Source organism: Schistocerca cancellata, chromosome 1 (genome assembly GCF_023864275.1).
Source record: "Schistocerca cancellata isolate TAMUIC-IGC-003103 chromosome 1, iqSchCanc2.1, whole genome shotgun sequence".
NCBI lineage: Eukaryota > Metazoa > Arthropoda > Insecta > Orthoptera > Acrididae > Schistocerca > Schistocerca cancellata.
In genome coordinates this window covers 877,350,936-877,374,604 of record NC_064626.1, presented here as the reverse complement: position 1 = coordinate 877,374,604, position 23,669 = coordinate 877,350,936, and the positions used below count along the sequence as shown (strand labels likewise).

The 23,669-nt window shown below is 37.6% G+C and overlaps 1 protein-coding gene across 3 annotated transcripts in view; it reads right to left on the bottom strand.

Annotated features, from left to right (window-relative positions):
- The window catches only part of LOC126190282 (cell division cycle and apoptosis regulator protein 1-like), a 253,430-nt gene that overhangs the window by 207,394 nt on the left and 22,367 nt on the right, over nucleotides 1-23,669 (bottom strand). For all 3 annotated transcript variants that reach the window (XM_049931010.1, XM_049931011.1, XM_049931009.1), the window contains exons 3-4: nucleotides 10,318-10,475; nucleotides 2,196-2,276 (exon numbers count right to left, since the gene is read on the bottom strand). In XM_049931010.1, the coding sequence (XP_049786967.1) occupies nucleotides 2,196-2,276; nucleotides 10,318-10,475 (239 nt within the window). The remainder of the gene's footprint in view (nucleotides 1-2,195; nucleotides 2,277-10,317; nucleotides 10,476-23,669) is intronic.

The following is a 23,669-nucleotide window of genomic DNA, read 5'->3' as shown; positions in this document are numbered from 1 at the left end:
ACATCACCACGTGGCTTATGTGAACATTTCACTCATGGCGTACTTCTTGTGAATGTATCAACACTGTGATTTTGCCATGAATGAAGAATGAAGAAATTAATGAGCTCTTCAGATGTATCCTGGTTCACTTTACAGAATCCTTGTTGCTCATTCATTGGGTGGTAAAGTAATAGCCAGCACAGTTACAGGAACATCATGCAAAGAGCCCAATTTGTTGGTGATGCAGTCCTGATGTGAAGATGTATAAAATTGAAAGACTGTATGAATCTTTAGATTCTTGTTAGTGTTTGTAGCAATACTGATAATGCCCACAAGGATGAGGTACTGTAACAACATATGCTCTTTTCTGAGGTGAACCACCTCATTGTGAGTTTGTCATATCACTCCCAATGATAGCTAATGTTATTCTTCACCTCTATTAATTGTTTGATGTTATGAAAGAGATTTTCCCAATTTTGCTGTTTGTCCTTGAGCAGTATAGTTTGGGTTGCACAACCTTTTTATGTGCCTTTTCTGGACACAATCAAATGCCCTGTCAATGCAATTTTCCAACTTCTGTAACTTTGACATCCTATTCAGGAAACAGGCACTCATTTCTCAACTATATCTTTTGCATACTTCAGAATCTTCATGAAATTATTAAGCCATCATGTACATTAATTCCCAGTTAATTATATCACTCTTTTCTTTCCTTTATGCTCTATGTACAATGCTTCAGCCTGACACTGTTTTTTGTGCATTCTTCTTTAATTTGTTTTCCCCCATCTGCATTACATTTGTATACAAATTTACCCCATGCCCAAGTGAAAAGTAAAGGTCTTCTTCTGTCTTGACATATGACAGCAAGTTCGACAGAGAAGGTGATAAAAGTGACATATAAGAATGTAAGTCTGGCTAAACCGGCAATTAAGTCTGCCCCGCCCCCCTCCTCCCGTGCTGCCCTGTTCTCCAACATTCCAACAATATAAAGGGGGCAGAGCAAACAGAAATAGGTCTTTGAATTTTGTGTACTTTGGGTCTGTGAATGGTTCCAGGTTTTGAGAAGTAATGCCGTGCGCAGAGAATCTTTATCTAAGGGATGCCATGTTTATCTAATGTAAACTACTGTAAAATACCTGTTATGATGAGAAAAAAGAAAGTCTACAGTGCAACAGGAGTACATAACACAACACACTTCTTTGTGAGTGCAATTGATAGTGCAACTGACATTGCCTTTTACAGTCACAGTTCAATGAAAGAAAACTGATATGGGCCTGGATAAAAGCATAGTGGAAACAGTTGAAAGAAGGTCTTGAGTGAATTGGAAACATGATACCTATGTCCCTACACCAGCACTACAAAGCAGAACACTGACGATCCTCAAGAACGCACTGAAAGCAATCAGTGAGTAGTTGTGCCTACACTCTCACTGGAAGTACAAATCAACTATAGTAATATTGAAGTGATTGAAAGGTACCAGAACTCTAGAAAGAGGGCACTCAATGGGGGTTCAAAATTATCCAATACTTGATGAATAGGGGCACTTCTTTGCTGAAAATCATCACATTTTACAAGACACACGTCAGTTTACAATCCCAGTCAAAGATGAATAATAAAGAGAGCCAGAAGAGCTCTGAGGGAAAATCAGTGGAATAAGTGATGCTATTGTTGGTAGTCAAGGCCTTGATCACTATGTTTTGACAATTAAGTTCTTTGAGGAATATTCAGCTGCAAGTACACCTTGCTACTGTAAGCTTCTTTATGAAGGTGATACCAGTACTTGTCCCTCCATGTCACTTATCTGGAGGGATACTATAATATGTCATATTGTAGCAACAGCCCAAAAAACTTTGGATGGTAGGCATTGGGTTGACTTAAAACATCCACTTCCACAGCCGAAACATTTTTGGTCCAAAAGCCATGGAAAAGTGCAACAGTCTTGACACAAATAATTTTCCCTGTATATTCCGTGCAAAATACTTTAGAAATTATCTGGCTAATACAACAACTGTACAAAAAAGTTGAGTGACTGTTTTGAAAAATAAACTAAATCGAGTTTTCATTTCAATGAAAAACATAAAAATACTGTCAATATCAGCCCATTTATATTTCAGGCATCTTCCTATTCTTGAAAAGCAATGCACTGAAATGAAATATGCTTAGTAACAGAAACATCCAGATGTAAATACATGGAAAATTTTTTTTTGAAGTCATACCTGTGTGTTTCCAAGAGCTGTCTGCATGGCTACACCAGCTGTGGCCATTCCAGTAGGCATTGTTGTCATTGCCATACCAGGCTAAAACATAAATATTTAAAATGTAAATGATATACACTAATTGTTTTATGTACTTCAATGTCTGTGACAGAAACAACACATAAATGTGCAAAATCTGATAAGGTACATTATTATTTATACATCTATCATTAAATATACATATACAATTAAATACAAATTTATTATTAATTACCTAGAAGCATGTATTCAGAGCTATTTAAAACAGAATTATCAAGAAAATAGTTGAAGTAAAGTTCAATGCTACATTAAGTGATCTGAAGAATACTCAGGAATGTAATCCACGTATGAAGAAAGTTTCTTACAAAAATCCTTGTTTGATTTTTGAGTTTGATTGTCTGTCTTGGATGCTTACCAGTTAGAATTAATAAAGGATATAGAGAAAATCTTAACACAAGACACACATTTCATGGTAGTTTTTTTAAAATGTATATATGCCTGATAAAATTATAGAGGTGCCTATTCAACTCCAGACTGTACAAGAGGGGCTATGTGTGTCATGCAGAGGTTTACGTCATGGGTATCCACAGAAAGTTATCAAAGAGTGGATACAATTCCAAAATTTCACTTTGTCACACAACTTATTCTGTGAATTTAAAAACGTGTCATGCTGCAAGAACTAAATTTGTATTTTTGAGAAGTTATTTAATATATATATTGATTATATCCTTATGAAGACGGAAACAAGAAGTACACCCTGGCTTACAGCTACCTCACAAAGGAATCCTAGCACTTGCCTTTTTGTTGGTGATGAGCTTATTGTATTTGACAAAGAAAAGAAAATACAATGATTCATATAAAAGTTACAGATGCTGCGCAGAGAATACAATATGGAAATCTCAATTACTAAAACAAGGGCAGTGACATTTGAAGAAGTTAAGCCAATCAGATCAAAAGTTGTTATTGATAACAGAATAATTGAATAAGTTAAAACTTTAATTAGAAAACTAAATAAGTTACTGCATAACAGAGAAACAGACAACAAGTCTTATCCATTTCAGTACACATGTGGTGCTATTAATAGTACCTTAAATAATGGAGATAGAAAGGAAACAAATATAAAATTTTATAAAAATATGGCTGTGACTTCTCTGCTGTATGGGAGTGAAAACTAGGTTCTTACAAAGTAAGTGTGTGTGTGTGTGTGTGTGTGTGTGTGTGTGTGTGTGTGTGTGTGGTGCTTACAGGCAATCAAAAGCGAAGTTAACAGCACCCTTAAACACATTAAGAGAAATGAATGTGGATAAAATTACTACAATGTGATCACACATGTTAAGTCAATGGGAAAGAATAAAAGATGCTGTACAGGAGACTAAAATACAAGTAAAACAACAAGGGAGCTACAAGGAAGGCAAAGAAAAATTTCATTGGCTGACCACTTGTGTAAAACATGGGTGAGGCAGTTACCCTGTTTACACATTAAAACCACTTCCTAAAATCTTGGAAAAAAACATTGGACAACTCACAAAATGTTAAACTCTAACCACATTTATTTGCATATTACCTATAATAGATTGCAGATCCATCGGCAAATTAGCCGTGGCCCACTGGTTGGGAAATGAAACACAGTCCAATATAATGTTGCACACTGTGAACTGTATACCACAAATTGGAGGGGCCCTTCGTCGGAGCAAGAAGGCGTCTTAGGGCTGCGCTCTATGTGAAGAAGAGTGACGAGAACCTCATTCCAGCTACTTGGCTGGAAGGAAGTACATCACTGCCGCATTGTGTGCTTTATTAGATGGACATTATTGTCTGTCGCTTAAAAGCACTCATCCTCCCACCAATGCAAGACTCTGGAGCTCAACAGCGAGATTATAGCATGCAGAGAGATGGCACAATGAAATACCTGAGGATCATGACATGCCTTCTTGGCTGCTAGATATGCCCTTTCGTTCCCCAAAATTACCATGTGTCCTGGCACCCAACAGAAGGGTACCTCCTTCCCCAGTCATCGTAGTTGGAGGAAAGCAACCTGGACAGTCTGGACTACTTTGTCTGCTGGGTACAAACATTGCAGAGAGTGAAGGGCACTCAGAGAATCTGAACAGACAAGAAATTAAGTACTTGAAGAATGTCTCATCTGCTCCTGTGCCCGCAAGATTGCACATAATTCTACTTCAAAGTCAGTAACGTCTTGAGGCAGTTGGACCTTGAGGACACAATCTGGGAAAACAACAAACAAACCAATAAAGTCCCTCTGTTTCGAACCATGTGTAAAAACAGCTACATAGATGTGGCGCCCAGATAAAATGTCAGAAAATATTGTATTTAAAATGAAAGCAGGAGTGCAGTCTCTCCAGTGACGCACCAAATCTAAAATTACTCTGGGCCTCTCCAGTGGCCAGGGTGGCAGATGGTTAAAATCCTGGACTTGGGGTCATACTTGCTCCACACTGAGTGACTCTAGCAAACGCTGCACATGGATCCCAAATGGCATCATGACTCGTGGACAATTGGAGAAAAGGCACTCCAAAGGTGAACGAGCAACAGTTTGGTGTGCGAGTTAAGTCCGAGTTGCGATGCCTGATGTACCATGAGTGCCACTGGATGGTAAGTACCAGTTCCCCAGCCTCAGCACAGAGGCTGGGTATGGGACTGGTCCTAATAAGCACAGGTGGCCAGCCAAATCCCCTCATGGTGGACAGCATCAATGACCTTCAAATAAGAAGGCCTCACCGATCCACACACTGCACACCCATAGTGCAGCTATGAATGCACGAAAGCCCTATGAAATTGGATGAGATGTGCCCTGTCTGCTCCACACGACCTGCGTCTAAGGCACTTGATAATGTTTAATGCCTTGAGAGATCTGGCTTTTATGTGAGGCAACCACAACAATTTGGAGTCAAAAATGAGGCCCAGAAAAACCTCGCTGAGTCACTAAAATGGAGGATGGTGTCTGGTGTCCCTCAGCTGAATGTATTCTTTAATATATTTTTAACAGTTCAAAGTTATCAGCCACAAATTTAAAAAAAACTCTATTTTTGAACAGTAGTTTTTCAAAGAAAGATTAATTTCTCAGCTTTAATATTTTTTCTGCTATTACACTGCATAATGTAGTTACTTTTTATAGAGTATCAATGGTGAGCAGCTTACACTTAAAAAAAATACACTATTTTAAAAAATGGACTTTTTTATTTTTTCCATTTTGTGGCCTGCAGTATCTTTGTTTGGGGGGGGGGGGGGGGGGCAGATAAAAATCTGAAAATTTCACAGTCAATAGACCTTTATAATATCAAACTTCAGTATCAATTTCAACTTTGAGATTCAATTGGAAGTTATGGAAAAAAAAAATTGCAGACACTTGTCAAACATAAATTTTTTAACATCTGCAATATCTAGGCTTTATAAGTTCACCCAGTCACAGTTGTAAATTCCATAGGAGACAGCTTCCTTATTACATTTTTAAGTGGCATCCAAACTTGATCCTTCTCAATTTTTTTAAAAGATGTCCTTGGTCCTGGAGGGCAATAAAATACAACATGTATAACTTGGTTTTGACAGTCAATATTATCAACTTCACCAATCCACCACTGTTTATCGTAAACAGAAGCCACTATGTCTTTATTTTGAAGAACCAGTTGTACAAGTTTTCCACTCTGATGAAGTTCACTATCAGGTGAAGTTGATGTGATCTTACACATCAGTAAGTTGTGTGAATAGGGTACAAAACAATGAAAAGATCGAGTGCCTTTAATCTTCTGACAAGTGTTGTACCTTTCTTTCAAGACACTGCCATAGACTTCTTGTATTTCCTCACATTGTACAAAAACACAGGTAATTCCTTTGATATGTTTTTTACAGAATTCAAACATTTCCTAAGGTGTTATGATATGATTGTCTGATTGTCATCGGCCCGCCACAGACTTGCTTTTGTGACAGCTCGCTTCGTTGTACCCACACACCACCACGAGCATTCTTCCCATGGCATGTAGTGAAAAAGTGCCATTCTACATCAAACCCAAAATCTTCTTTATGAAAGGATATGCTAATAATTTGTTTTGTTTTTATATTGACTTCCTGCCCCATGCGAAAAGTAAATCAGTTTTTTTTTATGAAAGGATGGTGCTGTTTAATGTAGTTTGTTAATTTTAGTTGAAAAATGTGCACTGCTGTAGTGTTGTGCTCAAGGTAATACCTTATGACACAAAAGCTGTGGCTCATTAGTTTATCTTCATCTTTATAATAAAATACAAATGGATGAACTGTCACCTGTTTGTTTACCCAGTGGTGCCCTTGTACTTCATCTTGAACAACAAAGGAATAATTTTCCGAAAAGTCAGCAAGAACTAAGGTTTGCTTTTTGTCTTTCAAAAATTTACTTCAAGCTTTTGCAATAAAATGATGCATTTTCAGATTTTCAAGGTTAGCCACCACCACTTTGAAAAAATCTTATCGTGATTTTATGACTTGTCACCATTTCAGTTCTGTCTTGTGTCACCCACTATTTGTGTTTTATATTGTCAGGTATCAAATTGTCTTCTTCTGATTCTTCAAACATGTCAAGTAAGGCTTCTTTGCCTGGATAATCTTCACATTTTCCCTTGATCATACAATTGTGTAACTGTCAATATTGCATACTATAACTTCCAAAAGGTCTTTATAGTCAACTCTAAGATTGGCCCCACCTATCATCAACTTTATGTTCTGATGATACAAACAAACACAAACATTATGAGTGCCAGATGCCTCAGCAAAAATCTTGGTCTCAACTCGCAAAACTCCGATCTTCCAATTATAATGTCAGGATTTTTCTTTTTTAAATTCAGTGACTAGTTCATTTAAATTAGACAATATTAACCTTTTTTGTCTTTGAAACGTAGAACCATTTTCTTTCACAGAAACACAGTCTTTTTTTATAATGAAATTTTCACTCTACAGCGGAGTGTGCGCTGATATGAAACTTCCTGGCAGATTAAAACTGTGTGCCGGAAGTTTGAAAGGTAGGAGACGAGATACTGGCGGAATTAAAGCTGTGAGGACGGGGTGTGAGTTGTGCTTGGGTAGCTCAGTTGATAGAGCACTTGCCCGCGAAAGGCAAAGGTCCCAAGTTCGAGTCTCAGTTTGGCACACAGTTTTAATCTGCCAGCAAAAATTTCACAGTCTTTTTAGTCAGACATCATACAGCTGTTATTTTCATTGTCATAATACTTAATAACTTTATTGATTGTTTTTTCATCTCCCAAATTAGATGCACTTTTCTTTTGTAACGCTGGTAAAATTCCCTGTTCTTTTACTAATTGCCTTGTTAATTTAACAAGACGTTCTGACAAATTGAATTCATCACTAACTTTTGCTTGACTCCAAGAATTCGGCAGTAAACTGATAACTTTATACTCTTTGTTTGAAGTACTGCATTTAGTTTTAAGTTTTCCTATCAAATCATCATAATTGGTTGGTGAAGATTTAGAACTTCCATCTGTTATGAAACTTCCAAATTCTTTCTGACTGTAGCTGCCACTTTCTCAATTTTTGTATTCAAGGCACTTGGTCTTTTACCTTGACTTAGTTTTCTAATTTTACTACTAGGCGATACACCCAGGATTTCACAAGCTGTATCTACAAAATTTTTTAATGGTTGCTGATAAGTCACAAAATTCTGTATCAGAGATTTCACTACCCTTTCTCTTGTGAATTACAAATATCTTTGAATAACATGTTGGACACACTGATTTTCCTGGTATGAAATTGACAAAAGGACTTTTATTTTTAGAATAATGATCAAATGTTATTTCTCGCAGACCTACTGTTATAGGTTTCTCAAAAGGGTACATGCAGAACTAACCAAAAAGGTAATGAATTTTTTATGACTTTCTTCATTAATAATAACACCAACAGAACACTGAGACACCATTTTTCAACTGCACACTTCAAGAACTTCTAGCTAATAAAGTGTGAGTAGACAACTGTTGGTGTAAGGGGGAAGACAACAATCAGACTTTTATAGACTTGCAGATGCAATTGTTAGCCTGCCGATTACCACAGAATTGTTTCGACAAATAATCATCAGCTAGTGTAATGTGGTGTGTTACATTATGCAATTGGTATACTTTATTTGGTTAGCCTACCAGATATCGCAGATGTTAAAAAAAGTATTTTTGACAAGTGTTTGTAATTTTTTTCCCCATAACTTCCAACTGAATCTCAAAGTTGAAATTGATACTGAAGTTTGATATCATCAAGGTCTATTAACCGTGAAATTTTCAGATTTTTATCTGGTCCCCCCAACAAAGATATTGCAGGCCACAAAATGGAAGAATTTTAAAAAAATCCATTTTTTAAAATAGTGTATTCTTTTAAGTGTAAGCTGCTCACCATTGATACTCTATAAAAAGTAACTATACTATACAGTGTAATAGCAGAAAAAAATATTAAAGCTGAGAAATTGATCTTTCTTTGGAAAACTACTGTTCAAAAATTGAGTTTTTTTAATTTGCTTTGAACTATTAAAAATATATTAAAGAATACATTCAGCTAAGTGACAATGATGTTAATTTGTAGCCCAGAGTGTGTTAAACTAAATGAATTTTATCTGAAAGGCTTAGGACAATCCACAACTGAATAATTGTAAAAAATGTAGATGCTTGCAAATACGAAAAAACACATGCGGTCTGGAACAAATATGGCCGCCATTTCAAAATAATAAACAATACATTTATAAAAAAAATATTTTTATGACTACTAAACATTGGGGAATTCACCCAGCAAATATAAAATTTTTCTGAGATGTCAAGCAACCAGTGCTGGACCATTTGGTATGGACTGACCCAATTTAAATGTAACTTGTCTACAAGTGAAGATAAATTCAGGAATATATATACCAACTTTTAGCCTTTTCCGTAACCTTTCAGGGCCTATAAAGGTCCCAACCTAAGGAGGTGATGAAATCTGGGGTCCCTATCTTACAAATGCATTTCTCATACAGTAGTGTGTGTTATAAGACAGAGCAGAAGACTAACCCCTTACCAGATGCTGTACCTCTTATTGGTTGGCATATTCCAGTGCTATACTTTTTTTATTTGTGGCAATGTGTTTGCAGTGAAAACATACTTTCTGGAAGAGCACACCCCTCTAGGAATCAGACAGTCCCAATATTGTGATTGCCTTCCAGGATCTTTAAAAACACTCCTGAAAACAGATTTGGTACTTTGGTACCTGATTTACTGCACTTCTCATGTCACTGCTGTTGATCCAAGAACGCGTTTCGGATGTACTGGTAATATGTGGCCTCTAAAATTTTTTATTGTCTCGTCCACATTCTTCAGTAGTGGAACTGGATTGACTCTGAAGCTGGCATAAACCAAGATCTGATGCCTAGCCTACCATTTGATAGATGAAACGCATGAAATTAATTGTTTAAGTTGTGAAAGTTAAATAAAAGATGTAACGAATGATTTTACAGGTTATCTGTGATATTTGAGGTGAAATCACTTTATACAACGCAACTTGAAGGAGAAACGGAAGAATAAATACAATCAGCAAAGTTTAACAAACAAATTTACTTTCTTTTATTTTTCCACAGTACCAGGGATATTTTGAAATTTCACATTTCTTGAGCTTCACATAATTTGGTTAACTGTTTTGTACCTCCATAGAACACATTTTTGATGAAATTCGGAAAGAAACATGAATCGTATTAACTTCTCATGAATTAAGGAAGCTGACTGAATACTACAATCTTCTCTCCAAGACTAGAATTCATGACATGTCATTTGCCAAGAATGTTTGGTGCATTGTGTCTCAGTTAACAGAAGCCCACACTAGCAGGGAGTCACAGGCCAAATGTTCAGTAATGACTTACAGGAGTAGTGAGTGCCCCTAAGGCAGAGTCACAAATCTTTAGTCACAAATGGACAAATACTTTGATAATGACTGTAACTCCATGAGGCTAGTGTAGCAGTTTATGAAGGGAACCTATTTTATGGTGCATAGATTTTTAAAAGCTACAGGAGAAACTAATCAATTAACACTTACTTGATCAGAAAAATTGTTTGATCCTTTAAAATGAGACCACTATAATGTGGACACCACAATTTCTCACCTGCTGCATGCCAATTGGAGTTTGAAAGACTGGTTGCTGCTGCTGCTGATACTGCACCATTGTAGGAGTTCCCAAAGTTCCCATTGTATTTTGACCAATCATTTGTGTTTGCATTTGCTGCTGCTGTTGCTGTCCAACTCCTGTTGCGAGTGTTTGTGCTAGAACATAATAAAAAGAAACTCCTATCAAAGATTTGAGAGGATCCAGAAATTTAGTACTAGCTGTAATTTAGTTAACTACTGTTCAATGCCAAATATGTCTTGAGGATTAATCTTTTGCTCTGCAGCATAGTGAGCATTTTCAAACCAGTCCACTCTCCTCTGAAGAATGAAATATTTATTCTAGAAACAATCCCTTTACTGAGATGAAATCGTTTTTCTCTGATATCTGTGTTTCCAGGACTGCAATTACCCCAAGGTATGCACAGGAGGTTCTGGAAAGTTTGTGAAACAGGAGACAGGTACTGGTAGAACTGAAGCTGTGTGCATGGCTCACATGTGAGGGCACTGATAGTGAAACAACAAACTATTCTTATTGCCTTATTGCTTTTATGACAGACTGTTCTATGAGAAGAAACAATTGGTAAGTCTTTCTTTCTTTTAATCTAATAAACTGAATATTACTTTAAGAACAAACAACTTCATGCAATAATTACATTATTATGTCTAGCAAAAGCCTAAATGTTACAGTTAAAGAGAGAAAAGTTCTTTTTAAATGTATTCCTTAAAAATGTTTATGTGGAAGCTGGCATTCTGTCAAGTTCTTTAACAAGACTCTCTTATCACAGCCAACAATTTTCTCAGCTCATACAGCAGATAAAAATTGAGAAGACAACAGTGGAAAAGATGTCAAAAAAAATCTTTATAGTTATGCATACATTCAGCACTCTCATATGTGTCATACAGTGTATAGTGAAATGGGTTTACATGTAATACAGTTTGGGCATATAATTATACTTTAACTGATTTTTCCATTCCAGTTAGTTAGTTCATGTTCCACAAATAATTTCTAAAATTAATCATAAGATGTGGAATGAGTTATTTTACATTCACATTAATTTGGAAATATAGCTACATGCTCACTATTTACAATGTTTCATATAAAACATGATCAAAATAGAACTTGTATAACTTGGAAATCTGGCAAAACTGTACAAATATTTCAGTCCTGATGCATTAAATAGACTTTTATATGCTGATTTCTTGTATAAAGCAGTATGTGCCTAAAGCGGAAACAGAATTCGAACTTTAAGACTTAATTAATAATTCATTGTATAATGTGGGAAAGACGCTTATACAGTACCACTGTATTACAGTATATCTTCCTTATTCACATCTATACATGGACATTACTTTTAACATGAAGATTGTACAGCCCCGACAATACTGTTATTTTTATGTTTTTGCGTTAAGCAGTGCGTGTACGCAGCAAGGTCAAGCATTCCAAAGAAATGCACTACCTTTATTATTTTCTGCCAGTTTTAGTTGACCCATAGCCCTTTGATGACAACATGATGTCGAACCAAAAGTATGCGTACCTTACACTTAACAAAAAGATTAAGGTAATCAACGGGGGTGAGAAAGACAAACTCTCTGTGTGTGAAATAATGTTACATTTTAAATGTGGTAAAACACCAATTTATAGAACTTTAATAAACAAGGATACATGAGGGGGGGGGGGGGGCTAAGAAGGTGGAAAAGGAAATTAATGAGATAGTGTGGGAAAAGTTTGTAAATGCATGGGCAAGCAACTTTGGCTGAATCCATGATGTAGAGTGAGGTTCTGAAAGCTGCTAAAGAGCTTGGAAATATGGAGTTTAATGCATCCACAGAACGACTGAACAGTTTCAAAGCCAGACACAGCATCATGTGGAATGCAATCTGTGGGGAAGCTAAGGACGTGCAGTGACGTGTAGTAACAGAATGGAAGACAAAAGAAAACATTGCACACCCCAATCACGAATTATGACCTGAAATACACGTTTAGTGCCAATGAAACGAGACTACATTATCATTCACTTCCTTCAAAATCTCTAGCAATTTAAAGTGGAAAAATGACCGAGGAAAGACTCACTATACTGCTGTGTGGAAACATGTTAAATGAAATGGATAAGTCACTGGTGATTCAAACAATGACAGAAGATGTCAGTAAGGTTCCAGTCACATGATGAAGCAACAGAACGGCATGGACGGTGAATAGTCTTATGGGAGAGAGGCTAGGCTCTTTGAATGTCAAAATAAGAAAAGGTCAAGTTGTTGTTTTCCTATACAGTGTAACCTAACCTGCCACCTAAAAGTCAAGTCATCAATGTGAAATTGGCTTTGATCCTGCCAGCTTCAACGATTCATCAAACAGGGGGTTATTTACACATTAAAGTTCCATTATAGGCAATTATTGATGCAATTTGTAATTCTTAGCACTGAAGAAGCTGAAAGAGCATTTCCTCTTGCATGGTCAGTTTCTGTCCTGGATACAGTAAATTGGATTGGTTTGACAGTAAGAGAAATACATCCCAAAACTATCGCCAAGTGCTTCACCAAAGCAGGTTTCAAAGATGATGAACACGACACTTCTGTACATCGGAGCTCAAGTAAATGGAGCAGCAATTGAAAAATTAATTCAAATGCACAACATTTCATGTAGTCCAGATCATTATTTTTGAACTGATGACTTCATTCAAACTGATGACTTTCTGCAAGCTCACTCCACTTTTACTTCAGCAACAGACTAATAGAAATCCACAGCACAGAAGATAATGAGGAGGAAACAAAGGAAGAAGAAGAGGAACGAAATGATGTCCTCAGCAAAATTAATATGACTGAAGAAACTATTGCATGTATGCAATTTGCAGCACATACAAATTCTCCAAAGCTGTTCGAACTACTTTACGGGGCAAAAAAATTTGTAGGGGAAACAATTTTGAACAGGAAACTCAGACAGGTTACAGTAAAACTGCAGACATGCTATATTACGTATCAATTAATGTAATAGCCTAATGTTCTATAGTACAATACACAGTAAGTGAACATCTACTGTATAGGATTAAAAGATGCATAAATACAAACATAATTTCAAATTTACACTTTTGTGAATAGTACTAGAAAAAAATCTAAGTAGGCTAGTGTGTTTTGTGTAATTGGAAACTTGTCCAATTTGCAAAATTATTTTAATCCCACATGGTTCTGTTGAGTAGGTTTTACTTTATATCACTGTATACACGTGCGCGTGCACATGCACATGTACACCCGCACCCACACGCTGAGCGAGCAAGGAAGGGAGGTGAGGAGGGGCAAGGAAGGGAGCGAGAGGGTGGGGGATGGGGAGAGGGCAGGGGAGGGGGAGAGGGCGGGGGAGGGGGAGAGGGAGGGTCGTATGGGTGAAGTGTGCTTGCATTTGTGAATATATGTGTGTGTGTGTGTGTGTGTGTGTGTGTGTGTGTGTGTGTGTGTACTCTTTTCTGAAGAAGATTTTGGTTGAAAGATAAATGTGCCACAGTCTTTTCATAGTTTCTGTCTGCAATGTGCTGTCATCTTTATGGTGAGTAGCAATCTATCCTGCTGATATGCCAACCTGGACTTCCCACTGTCTGATTTGTCTTTCTCCAGGAGAGAAATTGAATTGTAAATGTGGCTGAACTGAACTGTTTAGGAGTTCTAAAACATGTTTTTTTTCCTGCGTAAATTCTCATGAACATGGACACCAAACAATTTTGAAGTTTCCACCCTAGTTATTATTTCCTTGCAATATGTTACACTTATTAATGGTGTAATATCTCTAGATGTACAGAACTGAATATGTTGTGTGTTTTCAAAATTGAGAGTACGACCATTTGCAGAAAACCACTCAATAATACTTTTAAGAACATTATTTACTATTTCTTCTGTTGCTGTTTGACTGATTACAGCAGTTGTGTCACCCGCAAAAGAAATAATTTTGTTTGTTGTATATTAGAAGGAAGGTTGTTTACATAAATGAGAAACAACAGTGGATGTAAGGTAGAGCCTTGTGGAACCCTATAATGGATTTTTCCACAGTTGAAGAAAGTCTTCTGCTTACATTACTTAAATTATTGACTATAACTTTCTGCACCTTATAAGACATTTTCCACTGGTTGGCTTACCATCAATTCTGTAATACCTCAATTTTTTGATGAGAATATTGACATTCACTCAGCCACATGAATTACATTGGTCACAGAAAATACCACCCACTGCTATTTCATTATTTAATTCTTTTAAAATCTGATGAATGAATGTGTAAATGTCAATCTCAGTTGAGCAACTCTTTTCAAATCCAAACTATAATTTACTGAGGATACTATTGTTGCTCAGGTTTGGATACTATTATACACTACTCAGTCACATTGATGTGACCACCTGTCAAAAGCCTCATTCTGGCACCAACGATACGAGTAGATGCATACCTGTGTTGATCCACTCTGCCTTCCAGAATAACAAGATCACCCAGAGAATAAAAGGATATCATTCCCCAGACTATAAAACTTCCTCTTCTGGCCTGGACCCTTCTGAAAACTGTTGCACGGCATTTGCTTTCAGATGTTTCACACCGTACTTGCCAATGGCTATCTGTCAATGGAAAATGTGATTCATCTGAAAACGATACGTGTCACCACACAGTGGTTGTCCAGTTGTGGTATTAATGTGCAAATTCCAACCTCCAGCACTGATGAACAGCAATCACCACGGGTGCATGAAGCAGGTGCCTGAAGCAGAAGCCTATACACAGAAATGCTCGCTGAACATTCGGTGAGGAAACACTGTCGGTAGTGTCTTGGTTCATCTGGGTAGTCGGCTGCTCAACAGTTGGACGTTTATTTGCTTGTACACATCTCCACAGCAATCATTTACTCACAACTGCCTTACCGCCAGTTTTGGATAACGCCATTTTGCCATGCACAGTATACTTTAACCATGGTGGCACATGAACAATTTACGAACTTAGCCGTTTCAGAAATGCTTCCACCCTTGCCTTAAAGCCAATGGTTGTGTCCTTCTGAAAGTCAGATACATTGCTCTGTTTCCACATTACACCAACGAATGCACTGTTTTCAGCATCCCCCCCCCCCCCTCCCATATGCTACATAACCCTCCACTGCTAGTGCTGCCAACTGCTGTCTGTGAGTGGTTATTGTGCGTGCGAACATAGGCAGTGGTCACATTAATGTGAGTGGACTGTGTAGAAGACATCATCTTCCAAAAAATTTTGGATAATGGTATCAGTAATGAAATGGTTCAGCAGTTACGGACATCTCCCCTATCACATTTCTTATAGACCGGTTTAACAATGGCATATTTCAATCTCTCAGGGAAAAATGACCTGCATTATTGCTGAACCACATATTTAAGAAAATATAACTCTTATTATAGGGAAACAAGTCTTTAGTACTCCTTTGGAAACACCATCAAATCCAAGTGAGCTTTTATTTTTGAGAGAATAAATGATTTTCTGTAATCTCAGAAGAAGTTGGTGAGACATTTATATAACAGAGTTTTGTGTGTGTTTATTTTTCAAAATATTGCTTTGATGTTAAACAGCATAGTCATCAGTCCCCTGACCACGAGTTCATTCATCCAGAGGTTGTTTCATCCACTAGGAATGCGATCATATGAGGAAAATAAGTAACAGCGGTAAAAGTGGAGCAATGAAAGCAATATTGATGCTAGAGCTGAAAAATGACTTACGGAAATGTGCAAGTATATGGAATGGACCAGTACATAGGTTAGAGCAGACACATGGTCTCCCATGGCTCAAGCATGGCAACGGAATCCCAACCCGCATCTGACCCCCTCCAACCCCATTAAGAGTGAAGGCAGTTACAGAGCAAAAAATGCCTTATAGTTGAGGGATCCAGAACAGTGAAAAGGAAATGGCTAAAATTGTAATGAAAAACTGGTGGACCATAAACAATAATACAAGATGGCAGAAATAAAATAGCAAGTGGGTGCCCACAGGACTCTGTGTGCGGAGCAAGCAGGTCCTCCTACAGCATCCTACCCCTGGTCCATCATAGGCAAAGTGCTAAAATGGGGGAGAACACCCACTATTCAACAGAGCACTACTCCTAAAATGTAAAAAAGGGTGTAGCAGTCCCCCTGACCCAACAAGTGGCAGGAGATGCCTCCAACCCCAACCAAACTGTCCTTGCCCTAAAAGTAGTTTAAAACATCATATCTGAAAATACAAACCACTGTCATGAAGAAAATGGCAAACCAGTCAATTGTCCGTGAATTGTCTGCCAACAAGAGAGGCAAGGAATTATGAGCAATTGTCCACAATGCTCCACAACCACAATGTGAGGATGGCTCACTATGTAAAATAAAACCATGCACCAGTCTGATATGTGGAGGTGACAGATGACAGTGGATTCCTTCTGGGAGGAACAGAAGGATGATGGTCATGTAGCAGTGGTCTCTTTGATACTACCATCATCATTTCATTCTGCTCTAGGGCAGGGCCGCACATGTAACTCTCCATAAAGTCGAGTCATTTGATACCCTCTTCGTTTCCTCATAATTGTTTCTTATCCTTGTACTATCCACTATCTTCTGCATCCTATTCCTCTTCTGCCATTCACTGGTCCTTCCGTAGCATCCATTAGTAAATAAAAAATCTTTCCCAAACCAGTGTCCAAGTCAATTGTGTTTTCTCTCCCCGATTACCTTTAAAATTTCTCTCTCTTCCCCCACTCTTCTCAACACCACCTCATTTCTCACTCTGTCTACCCTTTTTATCTCTTCCACCCTCCTCCATATCTGCATCTCAAATGCTTCTATTCTTCTTTCTTCCTCTTTCCTCAGTGTCTGTGTCTCAGCTCCGTATAATGTCACACTCCATATGAAGCACTTCACCAGTCTCTTCCTCAGGTCCTTGTCCTTGCACCCACATAGAAGCTGCTTCTTATTAAATACACCTCCTTGGCAATTGCTGTATGTGTTTTCACCCCCTTATTAAATCTCATGTTGTCTGTAATAATGCTTCTCATTCTAAATTCCTTGCAGGTTTTATTTAATTCTTTTAACATTGCTCTCACCGTATCGTCCACGAATCGAATATATTCTAAGCTCATACCACCAACCTGCACTCCTCTGTTTTGTATCAACCATTTCTGAATAATATGCTCCAAATATATGTTAGGCAGTGCTAGAGAGGGAGAGGGAGAGAGAGAGAGAGAGAGAGAGAGAGAGAGAGAGAGCAGCCTTACCTCACTCCTCTTCCAATTGTATTCCCCATCTGTACTCTTATTTTCTGTAGGAGGTATAGGTTTTTAATCAGCCTTCCATCCCTTGATGGTGTGGATTTTATTAGAGGAGGTGGTAGTCCAACATACGATGTTCCATTTCTGAGTGAGCAGAGGTCTTATTTACACCAGAAAATCCACACTTGGGGTCATCAAACTTAATGGGGGAAGAATAATCACTTCTCAAGCCAAATTGTAAGCCAGCTTGTTTTCTGGGATGCCCATGACTTAGGGCTCACAGAAAGACATCTGAGCAGGCAGTACAACCAAGTTCAACAAGAAGCTAATGAATAAAGATCACAGGTTGGCAAGGGTAACATCAGTCACCTGGAGACTGCTCGTTAAGTTACTACATACTAAAACACAATTGTGGGAAGCCTGTTTAATAAAACAGAAGGCTCTGTTAATGACTTACAGCTCAGCCCAGCAATTAATGGTGTCCCTGATTAGTGGAGGTAGTTACAAAAGCATATCCTGTATTATCCACAGTTTTAAAGCCGTCAGTGTAAAAGATGGCAGCATGCTGAAACTCCTGAAGAAACGACAGGAAGATATGCCAAAAGGTCATGGAGTCACAAACTTTAGGACCTTGAAACAGATAGGTCCTAATTCGTGGCCTGTGTACCAACAAAGCAGTGTGTCTCGGAAAACATGAGAAGTGTCTAGGAAAACAAAAGGTGGAGGTCTGGGCAGAGGATTGTGAGATGCATTCCACCTGAGAGAGGGTGTCAGGTGGATGATGCCCCTTGTATGCAAAAAGTCACCAGTGCGAAGGTGTGAGATTGATAGTAGGTCTTACTGTATCTTCTCACAACTTCTGAGAAACGTTTAACCTTCTGTGCCCACAGGAGCAGCCTCCAATAAGTCGTCTTAAGTGGATCAGTCACACTTGTTGAATCAGCCATTTGCTAGAGTTAGTTGGACGTTTTCAATGTTGATGACCTAGAGGTGCTACATTTCCATATAATTTGATTTGGTGGTCAAGTGTGAAACTTCTACTTGGCACCTTCTGCGTCCAATGTGCTTCCTGCAGTCCAGGTCTTTCTTTTAACTTTGAGAAGCACCTCAAGAAGAAAGTGTAAGTCAATGAAATTTGGTACACAACATCGAGGCTATGGATCTGTTACTCCAAGACAATTCACAGTGAAAATTACTTGGCGAGAACTTTATGCTAAAATTGTCACTTCAGATCTCACCAGGAAACTGGCACTGAACATTTACTTATTGCTACTTGCCATAGTTAAAATTTCATATGCCTGTTTATCAATAGCATTTATTGTGACTGGTGACATTTACCTTATCTCTTTCTGAGTGGAATCAAAATGGGTTAATACTGTCAAACATTTCTTATTATCTCAGCTTTTATAACCAGTGTTTTTGTTTCTTATGACATATGATAATCTAAGGAGTGCCAAAGGAGAACATGGTTTCTGCAGCACTTAACCACAATCAATATTAATTCTCTTGTAAGCTTTAAATGTTTCGAGGTATTGTTTAAACTGATGTTTTAATAATCTGAATTCTCCTTTTTGATTGTGTTTATTTCTGTCTGTTATAATTCTGTATTATTTATACTAATTGTTATACCTAATTCAAGGCTCCAGTAGGTTTAAGTCAATATCAGTGAACCAGAAAGATGTCCTGTTGTCTTGCAGTAAAAGTTGTTTAGTTAACTTTGTGTGTCAGAGGCTTTATTCGCATCAACCTCACAGAGACTGCCTGATTGTTGAACTGAGTAAATGTTCTTTCATGATTAAATGTTATTCAAGGAATAGCAAGTTTGTCATTTTGGTAAAAGACTAAGCTAAATAAACCTTGTGCTAATAACTTGGTCAAAATTAATCCTAGCAACTTACCATTTAACTGCCTTCTATCTATCAAAAACAATAGGATATTTTAATGCGAACATTTTTAGGTTAGGCTTTACCGTGACTGTTACTGACATTAAATGAAACAACAAGTTCACTGTTACCAGTCACCGTTTTATTTTTATTTATTTCCACGATGTGTTTCGAAGGTTTAAACCTCCATCATCGGGTGGATTTACATTAGTTAGTATTAGATTTGTGTGTGTGTTGTGTTACGATTTTTGGAGGAACTTGTGGCACTGCCTAGTGGAGAAACAAGACACTATTTCAGAATATGGTTTAGGATTACTTTTGACAAAAAATTAACTGATATCTAATGGTAAACATTAAATAAATAAACTACAGTACCTCCAGTGGTCACTGGTTCCTTTTGCCGTCGTAACACATCACATGTATACTGCCACATTTGTAAACAAATATGGCGTCTGGAATCAGCTGGGTGCAAGGTTCATATAGCCGAAGAGAAGATATAATTGCAAAGTGCAAAGAATATACATTGTATCAACATTATTACAGAATAATTGTTTAAAGCATTTGGAGGTGTTTGTTTTAAGGTGTCGAATATATGTGTGTGTACTTCAGGTGGTATACAAATCCAATTTTGACAAGTTAAAACAGCTAAACATTCGTACTCGTTTATACAATCGGGTGAAATGTCCAAATGGCTTAGACTTCATACTTGTTAATAACAATTAGGTGAAATGTTACAGACTTAAATTACAATGATCATACTGGCTACAGCAGTAAAATCATACATAGATGACACTCTTTGATTGGGATTAATAAACAGATGTGAGGGGCTGGAGGCAGAAGGAGAGGAAGAGAGAGAGGAAGTGTGTGTGTGTGTGTGTGTGTGTGTGTGTGTGTGTGTGTGTGAGAGAGAGAGAGAGAAAGAGAGAGAGAGAGAGAGAGAGAGAAAAGAGTGATTATATGAGAGCAAACATTTACATGGCAAGGAGTCTTAAGATTACATGTTGCATATATTAGCTGCCTAAAGGTTGGGGTAATACATTGGTTAATGCTATAAAATATGCAGTAGATATACATTTGTGCCAGCAGTTGATGTACATACAGTTTTAAACTGACATGGTTAAAAAATGGTTCAAATGGCTCTGACCACTATGGGACTTAACTTCTGAGGTCATCAGTCCCTTAGAACTTAGAACTACTTAAACCTAACTAACCTAAGGACATCATACACATCCATGCCCGAGGCAGGATTCGAACCTGCGACCGTAGCGGTCGCGCGGTTCCAGACTGAAGCGCCTTTAACCGCGTGGCCACACTGGCCGGCTAGCTGACAAGGGGTACAAGCTGTTGGTGTGACGAATTATCTGTGAATGAGGTCAATCTCTTGTACTCTTGGCAGCTGTCAATATTTATGGTAAATAGTAGGATGTGTGCACATGTGTATGTATGTGTGTGTGTGTGTGTGTGTGTGTGTGTGTGTGTGCGCGCGCGCATTTTTAAGAATGTAGGCAGTTGCTGAAAACAGAGATGATACTATTGTAAATATTGTCATTTTTAAATGATTAATGGAAAATCTCATATAAAGATGTGAAACAAATACTAACAAAGAGATAGAGGGGCTGGCCAGTACTTACCTCAGCTCAGTACAGCCGATAGATACACATAAAACAGAACCGAAAATTTACATTTTCGGTTCTGTTTTATGTGTATCTATCGGCTGTACTGAGCTGAGGTAAGTACTGGCCAGCCCCTCTATCTCTTTGTTAATATTGTCATTTTTGTCATTTAAGATGGATTCTGGTTGTTTTATTTGGTGTTTGTATATTTCGAGTGTTTCAAGGATGGCTAGTTTTCTGCCTTTTGGTTGGATGTGTAGGATGCTAATACTTGTGTTTTTAACATGGTGTTTTGTTTCATGCAGGTGGGTAGCTATTGCTGATGTGTGGTATTTTTTGTTTTTAGTGCTGCCATGTGTTCCTTGAACCTAATCTCAAATGATCTGCCTGTCTGGCCTATGTAGAAGCAGTCACAGTCCAAACATTCAATTTTGTAGACACCTGTGTGATGAAGTGGGTTTCATGTGCCGATGTTGTGGGGTAACTTCTGTCCAATCTTCTTATCTGTTGTAAAGGATATGCTTATGCCTTTTCATTTGAAGACATTGGCAATCTGGTATGAAATGTTACCCAGAAAGGGGATTGTATGGAAGATGTTATTGTCTTTTTGTTTTTTGTGTTGTGATTGCTTTGCCATTATTGAGTGTTTTAGGGTGTCTACTGTGGAGCTATTATAACCATTTTCAATAGCTGTTTGTTTTATTATTTCAATTTCTTGATCACATTTATCTTCTGAGAGTGGTAGTTGGATAGCTCTATTAATCATGTACTGGAATGCTGCCATTTTGTGTGTTGTGGGGTGGCAAGAGGAGTTGTGGATTGTGGTATGTGTTGTGGTAGGCTTCCGATAAATTTCAAACTGATGTCTGTTATTCTTTATTCTAATGGTAAGGTCTAGGACATTTATACTGTCATCTTTTTGGTGTTCAACTGTGAATTTTATGTTTTCATGGGAGTTGTTGAAAAGCTGATTCAACTCACTCATGTCATCTTTAGTGCCTTTGATTAAAATGATGGTATCATCTACATATCTGTAATAGTAGATGATATTTTTGAGGAGGTGTTGATTGGAATTCAGGATTTTTGTCTTCTGGGTTACTTATAAATATTTCTGCTAGCAATCCGGAAAGATTTGAGCCCATTGCCAGACCATCTGTTTGTTTGTAGATTTTATTGTTAAATTTAAAATAGTTGTGTGAAAGTGTGAATTCAAGCAGGTCCATTAGTTCATTAATGTGAGTTGAAGGGATTTTTTTGTGTTTATGTAGGTTGGCATTGATTATCTGTAGTGTGGGACCTATTGACACAGAGGAATAAAGGTCTTGTATGTCAAAGGAGGCAAGTGTGGCACCATCAGGTACTTTTATGTTTTTGACATATTGTGTGAATTCTGTTGTGTTTTTAAGTGTTCTCTCATTATTGAATGTGTATGCTTGTTTGAGAATTCTGAAGAGTATTTTATTGAGCTTGAGTGTTGGGCTGATCCTACAGTTCACTATGGGCCTGGTGGGGGTCCCATTTTTGTGGATCTTTGGTTGTGATCTAAGGCAAAGTCCTTGTGGGCTCATTGTTACAATGTTTCTTGCTTCTTGGATGGTGAGTATAAAGTTAATGTTGTTTGAAATGTGTTTAATCTCCTTTTGTATTCTGGCTGTTGGATCTTTATGTATTTCAGTTATGTTGCTGGTTTGGAAGAAGTCCAAAGTTTTTTCTATGTATATTGTTCTGTCGATTACAACAGTTGTGTTGCCCTTGTCAGCTTTTACAATTATTGCATTATTCATGTTTAATTTAGTCTTAATGGTACGTGTAAGGGCTTCTTCTCTTTTCTTGTATGCTGGGAATGGTTTTGCAATTTCCTTTTCAATGATTTCGTTAATTTTGTGGCAGGCTGATGTTCTGTCAGTTTGCTTCTTAAAGGCGATGGTCGAGATCTGTGTGACACAAGTGATGAGCTTTTCTTGGCTCTTTTGGTCCAGTGGAGCTTGAACACTGCGTTTTAAGCATTTGCAGAGTGGTGCCTCTTCTTCTGCAGTGAATACTATGTTCGTGTTGTTGAGGAAAGGTGTGTAGAATGTGTGTTTCTTTTGGCTGTTTTGGTTCAGTTTGGGAGGTAATTGTTGCTTCATAAGATTGGCTAGTTTTTTCTTCTGTGTAGCTTTCGTTTTCTGTACAATGAACTCTGTGTACTCTTTGACTTTTTTGGTTATGGAATCATATTCTAATCTATGAAGCAACTTTCCCAACTGTTATTCTGCATTATGAAGCTGTGTGTTGAACATTTGTTTTTTAATATAAAGTTCTTTCAGTTCATTTTTCACCCAGAGTTTTCGTGCGATTTCCAGTATTTTCTTCGCAGTTGTCGTGTTTGTTTTGATGTCAATCTTGACATAATTTGGGATGACGTTATTCTTGAGACAATTCCTATTGAAGTGTATGTGTTATGTCATCATTGCGACCTTTTCTGCACTGTTTTTGTACTCGAAAATAGCCGTGATTGCCTGACTGGGCAGATTAACTTTAAATGCAAACATTTTTAGGTTAGGCTTTACCGTGACTGTTACTGGCATTAAATGAAACAACAAGTTCACTGTTACCAGTCACCATTTTATAAATAAAAATAAAATGGTGACTGGTAAC